Raw genomic sequence first — 10,277 nt, 5'->3', positions numbered from 1 at the left:
AGAGAGGCCCCCATAACGAAAAAAAAAAAAAAAAAAAAAAAAAATATATATATATATATATATATATATATATATAAAATCTCAGTCTGTCATGTGCCTTTTAACTTTGAATACAGTGTCTTATACCGTGGAAAAGTTTAAATTTTTTACATGGTCCTATCACTCTGTCTCTCTTCATGACTTCTGGACTCTGTGTCCTGCTTACCAAAGCCTTCCTGAACTCAAAGGGATAGAAATATTCTACATTCTCTTCTAGAATCTTAATATTGTTTCCTATTACATCTTTAATCATATTGAATGAACTTCTCTGTAAGGGGTGAAATGTGGATCTGACCTTATTTTCAGTTGGATAACTGTCAAGCACCATTTAAGTAATCCATCTCTCCCACTGACACATCAAAAATAATTACTTTTGCAATAAACTAAATTCATGGGTATATGATCTTTTTCAAAAATTTCCTTGTGATGCTTTCCTATTTACCATTCTACATGATTTTCAGAACAAAACTTTCAATGTAAAGATATCCTATAGAGATTGTGACTGGAATTGACTGTACAAACATGTTTACAATATTGAAACTTCCATCTGGAAACACAGATCTCCATTTATTCAGAACCTCTATTCTCCTTAACAGAGGTTAATAATTTCCTTCCTATATATAAAACCATGAGTAAATTCATCTATAATTTTTTTTCTTCTGGGTTTGATATTAAGGTTGAATTAGCCTCATGAAAGAAGTATTCCAAATACTGCAAAATCGGGCTTCCCTGGTGGTGCAGTGGTTGAGAGTCCGCCTGCCGATGCAGGGGACACGGGTTCGTGCCCCGTTCTGGGAAGATCCCACATGCCGCGGAGCGGCTAGGCCCGTGAGCCATGGCCGCTGAGCTTGCGCGTCCGGAGCCTGTGCTCTGCAACGGGAGAGGCCACAACAGTGAGAGGCCCGCGTACCGGAAAAAAAAAAAAAAAAAGAAAGAAAAGAAACAAATACTGCAAAATCATCCATTTCAATTATTTTTTCTACACTCTAAAACAGCTTAATTATGATTCCTTGAAGGTTTAGAATTAATGTTAACCCAGGTGTCTTAGAAGAGGGCTACACTATTCAAGTTCTCTGTTTCTTCCATTTTAAATATTAGGAATTTTTACTTTCTGCCTTGAATAAATATAGTCTTACATTCTTCCCAGTAAATTCTAGTTCTTTTGTTCCAGTCTTATCCAGAGTTCTAGACATTTCCTAAAACATATTCTATGTATCAGGTCACACTGAGTTTCCTCACCAACAAAGGAACACAGCCTTATTTTGTGGTGATCTCAAGCTTTAAACATACTACTCATGCTAATCCTCATCATATACATTGTTTCAGTTCCAAAATTGTTATGATCTCCAAGTACATATACTGCCTTCCAGAGTTCACTGTTTAAAAATAACTTTCAAGCAGACTCTGAAGGATACTGAGCTAACATTATGGAGCACTTAGTCTGGGTCAGGCACTGTGCTGAGCACTTTGTATGCATCAAGTAGTTCAAAATTTCATAGCAAGGGTTTTAAGGGAGTCATACAATTACATTTACATTTTGAAAATACCACTGTGGCAGTAATGTGAAGAATGAACTTGAAGGGGACAAAAGAGGATGCAAGGAGACCAGTTGTTAGACAATTGGAATAGTCCAGGTGAAATGACAGTGTTTTGGACTAGGGCAATGAGAATGAAAAGATGTGGATGAATTCCAAAAATATTCAGCAGACATATCAACAGGACTTGGTGACACAGAATGTGAGGAAGAGCTGGGGGCCTGAGATGACTCTACAGAATGAATTTTCTGGTGATGAGCAAGGTGCGCACTTTGTCTGAAGACCTTTCTGCATTCCTTACATTCATAAGATCTCTCTCCAGTGTGGATTCTTCTATGTAGATTAAGGTGTCCAATCTGGCTGAAGGTTTTCCTACATTCCTTATACTGATATGGTTTTTCTCCAGAGTGAATTCTCTGATGAATGGTAAGGGATTGCCAATGGCTAAAGGCTTTACCGCACATGCTACATTCATAAGGTTTCTCCCCCGTATGACATCTTTGATGACAAATGAGCAACGATTTTGTTCTGTATGCCTTCTCACACTCAACACATTCGTAGGGCCTTTGGCCAGTGTGAAGTCTCCGATGCTGAGAGTGGGATGAGCTATCACTAAAGGCCTTCCCACATTCAGTACATTTATAGGGTTTCTCTCCCGTGTGAACTCTCTGATGTTGAATAAGGCGGGTAGTCTGGCTGAAGGCTTTTCCACATTCAGTACATTCATAAGGTTTCTCTCCAGTATGAATTCTCTGATGCTGTGCGAGGTGTGCTCTCTGGTTGAAAGCTTTGCCACATTCCTTACATTCATAAGGTTTCTCTCCAGTATGAATTCTCTGATGAGTAGCCAGCTGTGAACTGATGCTAAAAGCTTTCCCACACTCTTTACATTTATAGGGTTTTTCACCAGTATGAATCCTCAGGTGACTAGCAAGGTGTATGCTCTGCCTAAAGGCTTTCCCACATTCCCTGCATTCGTAAGGCTTCTCTCCAGAATGCACTCTTTGGTGCTGAGTGAGTGAGGCATGATGGCTAAAGGCTTTCCCACAGATATCACATTCGTATGGTTTCTCTCCTGTGTGAATTCTCTGATGGACAGTCAGGGATGAGCCATAGCTGAAGGTTTTTCCACACACATTACATTTGTAGGGTTTCTCTCCAGTATGAATTCTCCTATGCTGAATAAGTCCTATGTGATCACTGAAGGCTTTCCCACAGTCGATGCAGTCAAAGGGTTTCTCCCCAGTGTGATAATACCTCCAGTGACGGATAAGGGATGTGTTCTGCCTAAAGGCTTTCCCACATTCAATACATACATAGGGTCTTTTGCCAGTGTGACATCTCTGATGTCGTGCAAAGGATGAGCCATCACTGAAGGCCTTTCCACATTCCTTACATTTATAGGGCTTCTCTCCAGTATGAATTCTCTGATGCTGAGCAAGGTGTGCAGGCTGGCTGAAGGCTTTTCTACACTCCTTACATTTATATGGTTTTTCTCCAGTATGAATTCTTTGATGTTGAATAAGGTGAACATTTTGGCTGAAGGCTTTCCTACATTCCTTACATTCAAACAGTTTCTCTCCAGTATGTATTCTGTGGTGCTGGGCAAGGTGTTGACTCTGGTTGAAGGCTTTCCCACATTCTTTACACTCATACGGTTTCTCTCCAGTATGAATTCTCTGATGAACAGTAAGGGATGAGCTCTGGGTGAAGGTCTTCTCACATTCATTACATTTAAAAAGTTTCTTTCCTGCATAGACTTTCTTGTGTTTTATTACCATGGAATTTTTAGAAAAGCTTTTTTTATCTGATTTGTGATTATAAATATTCTCTTTTATATTGTCCAGTGGGACAAATTTCCCAGATTTGTTATATTTATGGTCTATTTCCACTGTAAGGGTTTCTTTATGAGTGCTTGTTTCTTGCCTGATAAATGTCTCTTGGCTTAACAACTGCCTCTCAAAAAGATCTTCACATTTCCAATCTTCTCCAAAAGTGGGACACTCAAGTCCATAGCTTCTAATTCTCTCCATTAATACATTATCACACACAAACTGCTTCAGAGGTAATTCCTGTGTCTCATATACAGATTCCCAATCTGAAAGATTCAAAAAAGCAAATGTTTCCTTTATAATGGGCTATAACAAAGGAAACATTTAACACGGAAAAGGTGAATTGAAAATAATGAATCCCACAAAATGTATGATACACAGGCGTGTCAACTGAACAAATATGCAAGCAGACCCTAGAGAATGAGACCTCATAGAGGAACATGGAAAAGGTGATTTAGAAAATTAAATGTAGGATAACAAAGTGCTGAAGTAGTAATGCAATGGTAATAATATGTTATGCCTATATTAACATAACAGACTATAAATGAAACTCTTCCTCTATCCCACTTCTGGGAGACTTGCATATATAGCTAGGCTAACTTTGTTTAAAAACCAATATCATCACATAACTACTGCGGTTCAAAAATCTCTGTGGATTCCCAGAAATTACAAATACCTTGTGCTTTGTGACTTCCCTTGGGATTTAGGTAAAATCTTAGAGTCATCTCTTCATAATCAGAAAATAGCGTCCCTATGAACCATTTTCATGTGTCTTAATACAGTAAACTCTCTTCACTTCTCATAGATCCCTGAACTTCAGGCTGCATATTAAAGGATTTTTCCATTCACCTTCTCACTTTCACCAGGAAAAGTGGAAAGCAGGAAAAGTGTCACATCTTAATAGGGTTTTGCCATGTGTCTTTTTGTAGAAACAAGTCTTACAGCAATATGTGGGTTGGTAACACTATTATTAATCATGTTCTTATTTCCTGCCACATAAGTACCTGTCTTGCCTTGTCAGCTAGAATATAAGCTTTGGGGAAGGACTAGATGAGCCTTACACACTACTACTAAGTCACTTAACATGCATCACAGAAACTCAGGCATAAATAAGAAATTCTCGATAAATCTATAAAGAAGAAATTTGTATTGAAGAGGTGACACTAAGAGAAAAATTTAGGGGAGAGGTGATATCAAGAAAGGGCAAAGGAGAAAGTGCTTTCCTTTCCCATCTTGTCCATAGCAAATTATGGACTAATCCAATGCTCCCTAAATAGTTTTCTACTACATGTCAAGCATTAGGAACACTAGAGTAATTAGACAGTTGTTCTTGAGAAGTACAGAAAGTGATTAGGAAGACAAGGCCAACAAAGGAAGTAATCTGAGAAGAAGAAAATATGGAATATCAAATGCGAACCCATGTGGTAAAAAAGTAAAATTGGTATAAAAGTACAGAGATGGGAGGGATCAAATCTACCAGAGAAGTTAAGAAACACTGAGGTGTTAACAAGCTTCCTACCCCAGGTCATCTGTGGTATCAGGAACACCCAAGCTTCAAGAATTCTAGAACTGAGGCCATAAGAGTTCAGTGAACCAATCACCTACAGTTTTTCTTACATAGATGGGCTGAGGGGAGAAATACTAGAAAGAGAAAACCAGAAACCTGAAGGCATCATCTACTCCTCCCTCAAATTCTTTCTTGTCTGTGAAGGCTGCCTTCATCTCCAGCCTCCCATGAAGAGTCATGGTTGTCCCTTATCTTTTTGGCTTTTCTCAACACAGATGCTGAGATATCTTAGTCACTGAATTATACTTACATCTATACTGTGACTCAACGTCCCAGCAGATTTACAGGCTTCTTTATCCCCTTTCCCTCATCCTCCATCTATTCTTCACATGGTCAACTATTACCTCTTATCAGGAAAGTTCCTCTTTCTCTTTTTCTATTTAAGGCAGATGGTAGCTTCCTACATAACCAAAGTATAAAGTGTGTCTAAGCACAGCTTATTTTCCTCCTAACATTTGGGTATTTGGAGGATCCTAGAAGTCTAGGGTCCAAATCATCTCCAAATGTAAAGACCAAATACTGTTATAGAAGTGAAAGGAGAATTTCATAAAGGCATAATTATCACGTGTGATCCCAATATTTCCTTGTGTTTGTGAATTTTCGGTTCATTTGGGGAGGCAGAAAATAAGCATGTACACCAGAAAAAAGTTAATTATAGGCTCTCCTAAGTGTTACAAAGAAAATAAACAGTGGCTTAGTAGAGAGTAATTGGGTAGGAAAAGGGAAAAGTTCTCTATACAATGTAGTTAGGGACAGCCTCCAGTGAGATGATTTTTGAGCTCTGGCCTGATAGCCAAGCATGGACAGAGAGCTGACAGAGGAGTCTTCGAGGCAGAGAAAATAGGGAATTCAAAAGCCTGAGTCAGTAAAGAGCTTGGTGAGTTCAGAAAAGGTGACCAGTGGGCTAGAACAGTGCTTTTCAACTGTATGTCAGGCACTCATTGATAATGACATTTGTAAGACACATGGCACTGCTTATGATCCAGAGGCAGCCAGACTTGGAACTCAGACTGCTGCTAGCCCCATGTGGTCTTCCAAGGCTTAGAGACTCAGGATCTTGGCATACCTGTAACAAACTTGGAACATACCTGTATACCTTGCATAGTTTAGAAAACTCTGGGCTAAAGTATAGTGAAAAAACTAAAAAGTGATAAAAGATAGGGTTGGAGAAGTAGGAAGGAGCTGGTTACATAGGGGTTGGTAGGGTTTGGACTTTTCCTGTTTGCAACAGGAAAGCAAAAAAAGATTTAAGCAGCAGGGTATGTTATGATTTTAGGTAGCAACTAATTTTAGAGTTAAGCAAAGATGTAAGAAGGAGAGAAGCTTATATAAGTCTGTATGGCACAAGAAAAGAGGATGGGAAGGAGCTGGATAAAGATTTTTGCAAAATGAGTTATTAGAAGAGAGTCAAGTAGAAGAGAAGATATTTGGGGAGCCCATGCTAAGTAGTCAAGTTTCAGTTTTATCCCAGGCTTGAGTCAAGGCATGACTCAAGGCTTGAGAAGTTTCTAAGAGCATAAGAAAGCAGGAAGTATCACCTTGGAAAATGGCTGAGCCATTACCTAGAAAGAATTCCCCTATCTGGTTCTTCCACACTCACCTGGGAATGGGGTTCTTCTCATCTCACTCTTCATAGGGTTCTTTCCCTTGCTCCAGTAAGGAGATGACATATGGCTTAGAGATACAAAGTCCTGCATACAAAAATTGATATGAAAATTGGCCATGTTTTGGGCATTTCAGCTGGTTCCTTAATTCTGATGGAATGACATTACAGGAATTAATAGATCAAGGGGTGACAGACTATATAAAGCTTTTGGCATAGTTTAGTGGGACTGCCAACAGTCAATTCTTAAAAGTTAAACCATTTTCTAAGGGGCCGGGGCAGAAATTCAGCCCAGCATTTTCAGAGGATCATCAGACAGCAGTAAGTGAGGTAATACAAAGGGCTCCTAGAGGACAGGGGGTTCGACCCCTGGTCAGGGAACTAAGATCCCACATGCTGCAGGGCAACTAAGCCCGCTCACCACAACTACTGAGCTCGTGCACCTCAACTAGAGAGGCTGCATGCCCATGCGCTCTGGAACCCACATGCCACAACTACAGGGCCCACACACCCTGGAGACTGCATGCCACAACTAGAGAGAGAAAACACACACGCCACAACTAGAGTGAAGCCTGTGCACTGCAATGAAGAGCCCACACGCTTCAAAGAAGATCCCACATGCCACAACTAAGACCTGACGCAGCCAAAAATAAATAAAATAAATAAACAAATAATAAATCTTAAAAAAAAAAGAAAAGGGGGCTTCCCTGGTGGCGCAGTGGTTGAGAGTCCACCTGCCGATGCAGGGGACACGGGTTCGTGCCCCGGTCCGGGAAGATCCCACATGCCACGGAGCAGCTGGGCCTGTGAGCCATGGCTGCTGAGCCTGTGCGTCTGGAGCCTGTGCTCCGCAACGGGAGAGGCCACAACAGTGAGAGGCCCATATAACGCAAAAGAAAAAAAAAAAAAAAAAAAGAAAAGGGGGGGCCCTAGAGACAGTTTGGAGTTTGAGTCAGATCAACTGCCTGATTTAAAAAAAAAAAAAATCAATATTTTTCAGAAGAATATAACAGAATCCAGAGTTTCTACAATGCATTATTTAGTGTCCAGGATAAAATCCAAAATTACTACATAAAAGGAAGAAAAAATGAATCAGACTCAGAAAAAAAGACAATTAATGGAGACCTAACCTGTGATAACACAGGACTGATAACACAGAATCAGTAGACTAGGGTTTTAAAACAGTTAAAATATCTATATTCAAGAATGTAAAGGAAAATATGCTTGTAATTTCTCAGCAGCGAAATAGAAATGATAAAAAAGAACCAACTAAAGTCTAGAATTGAAAAATACAGTATCTGAAACACAAAAATTCTCTAGATGGGCTTAACAAGACATTGAAGAAGACATGGAAGGAATCAGTGAACTTGAAGACACAACGATAGAAATTATCTAATAAATCAATAGAAAAAATTAGTTGAAGAAATAATGGCCAAAAACTTCTCAAATTTGGTGAAAGACATATTTAGTTTCAAGAAATTCAGTGAACCACAAGCAGGCTAAAAGGGGCCTCTAGGCTGAAGCCTGCACACCTATTGCCCGTGATCTGCAACAAAAGATGCTGCCGCTGTGAGAAGACTGGGCACTGCAACGAAGAGTAGCCCCCACTTGCCGCAGCTAGTGAAAGCCCAAGCACAGCAACAAAGATCCAATGCCGCCAAAGATAAACAAATAAATAAATAAATAAATGTAAAAAAAAGGGGGGGCCTCTAGGAACTTTGCTGGTGGTCCAGTGGTTAAGACTCTGCCCTCCCAATGCAGGGGGTGTGGGTTCAGTCCCCAGTTGGGGAACTAGAATCCCTCATGCCATGCAGCACAGCCAAAAAAATAGTAATATAATAAAAAATAAAGATAAAACACCCTCCTAGGGGAAAATGAGGAAAAAGAAGAGGGGGGGGCCTCTAGACAACAGAAAGCTAATCCAGCCAATGGTGGGCTCCAGGGCTGAGAAGGGTCCATTTTAGTTTCCCTAAGAACATCTGAAGCAATTTTCATAGTTTGTGCCTCGCTAGTTCATTTATTGCAAGTTAATAAAAATATACAGATTTTAAAGCAATATTCTGAATTTTTAACAATCCAGCTATACTCTTTGTGAACTTTGTTACAGTGGTAACAATACCATAGGACAGAGGAAACAAGGCAGCACAGGAGACCAGTGAGAGTCACATCACATCCTGTTCCCAACTGACTAAAGGGCACACTCATGAAATATCTGATACACACCAAATTCACTTATTAAATCTGAAATTTTCATCAGTTCCTGAATATCCTCTTTATTTCCCAGATTCAATTCTGACCTACACACAGTAAAAAAAAAAAAAAAAGTTTTAATAATAAAAAACAAAAAACAAACAAAAAAAACGTAAAGACTCCCTAAGGGTAATTCTGAACTATGAGAGGGGAAAAAATCCTCACCCACTGATACCAGGCTCTGATAGTTCTCCAACATCATACTCCTGTATAAACTCCTCTGGGCAGGGTTCAGCCATTCCCATTCCTCCTGGGAAAAGTCTATTGCTACATCCTTGAATGTCACCAAGTCCTGAAATGACACAAAGACATTCTTGATCAACCAATGCTCATATCCACACATGACTTCAAGTTGAAGTGTTAAGCTGTCCCTACTTTATGTGAGAAATAGCCCTTAGAGAGAAAAAAAAAACTTAAACATATAATATTAAACTCTAACCTAAAATAGTACTTATTGAACTAAAATGCTAATCTAAAATGCTAAACTGCATTGTATATGATGGTGCTAATCCATTTCTCAGCATGGGGAAATATGGACAGGTGGCCACAGGGCAGTAAACAAGGGCTTCAAGTAAGGACGTATACCTGTGGTTGAACCTTCAAAAACAGCAAAAAAAGAATATCTAAGTTGATATTTTGTAAATGGTACTCTATGGGATCCTAGTGTTTCAGGGGAAAGAGGCATTGAACCGACATGGCTGTGGTTTTTTCTTACATAATAAAAAAATATATTTAGAATGCAATTTTTTTGTGCTGTACCATTAAGAATTAATTAGCATGCCAGGCTATACCACAGTGACCTGGATAGCAATATGAGAAATCACCCAGCATAAGACTACAACACGGGCTTCCCTGGTGGCGCAGTGGTTGAGAGTCCGCCTGCCGATGCAGGGGACACGGGTTCGTGCCCCGGTCCGGGAAGATCCCACATGCCACGGAGCGGCTGGGCGCATGAGCCATGACCGCTGAGCCTGCACGTCCGGAGCCTGTGCTCCACAACAGGAGAGGCCACAACAGTGAGAGACTCATGTACCGCAAAAAAAAAAAAAAAAAAAAAAAAAGACTACAACACATCCAACGTGTGTGCTGAATTTGAATATAACAAACCAATATACACTTAGACAATATCAAAATGAAATAATTATAATTTTTAGTTTCATAAAGACTTAATGTCCAGTTACCATCACCATCAGGTTGAGACAAATTTTTTTCTTTTTTTTAAAAATTGAGGTATAGTTGATTTACAATAAGTTTCAGGTGTACAACATAGTGATTCACAATTTTTAAAGGTTATACTCCATTTGTAGTTATTATAAAATAGTGGCTATATTTCCCTGTGTTGTACAATATATCTTTGTGGCTTATTTATTTTACACATAATAGTTTGTATCTTTCAATTCCATACCCCTATCTTGCCCCTCCCCCCAGTAGCCATTAGTTTGTTCTCTATA

General features: G+C 39.5%; 1 protein-coding gene across 1 annotated transcript; it reads right to left on the bottom strand.

Annotated features, from left to right (window-relative positions):
- Nucleotides 1-1,651: 1,651 nt before the first annotated feature.
- Nucleotides 1,652-9,115, bottom strand: LOC103090311 (zinc finger protein 471-like). The gene is made up of 5 exons (XM_007457496.1): nt 8,992-9,115; nt 6,601-6,664; nt 6,040-6,094; nt 2,953-3,712; nt 1,652-2,697 (listed from the first exon to the last, which is right to left on the bottom strand). Exons 1-5 carry the CDS (start codon nt 9,026-9,028, stop codon nt 1,652-1,654), a joined length of 1,962 nt encoding a protein of 653 aa, XP_007457558.1. The 5' UTR covers nt 9,029-9,115.
- Nucleotides 9,116-10,277: the final 1,162 nt, after the last annotated feature.

This window comes from Lipotes vexillifer, unplaced genomic scaffold, assembly GCF_000442215.2.
Source record: "Lipotes vexillifer unplaced genomic scaffold, Lipotes_vexillifer_v1.1 scaffold995, whole genome shotgun sequence".
Lineage (NCBI taxonomy): Eukaryota > Metazoa > Chordata > Mammalia > Artiodactyla > Lipotidae > Lipotes > Lipotes vexillifer.
This window is presented reverse-complemented; position numbering and strand designations above follow the sequence as displayed.

Excerpts from the sequence above, each read along its gene's own strand:
- LOC103090311 (XM_007457496.1), bottom strand. The coding sequence starts at position 9,028 with ATGATGTTGGAGAACTATCAGAGCCTGGTATCAGTGG. Across the intron at positions 3,713-6,039 it reads ATGTTCCAAGTTTGTTACAG|CCCATTATAAAGGAAACATT; the intron begins GTATGCCAAGAT and ends CCTTTGTTATAG. Across the intron at positions 2,698-2,952 it reads ATGTAAGGAATGTGGAAAGG|CCTTCAGCTATGGCTCATCC; the intron begins CCTTCAGTGATG and ends TGTGTGGAAAAA.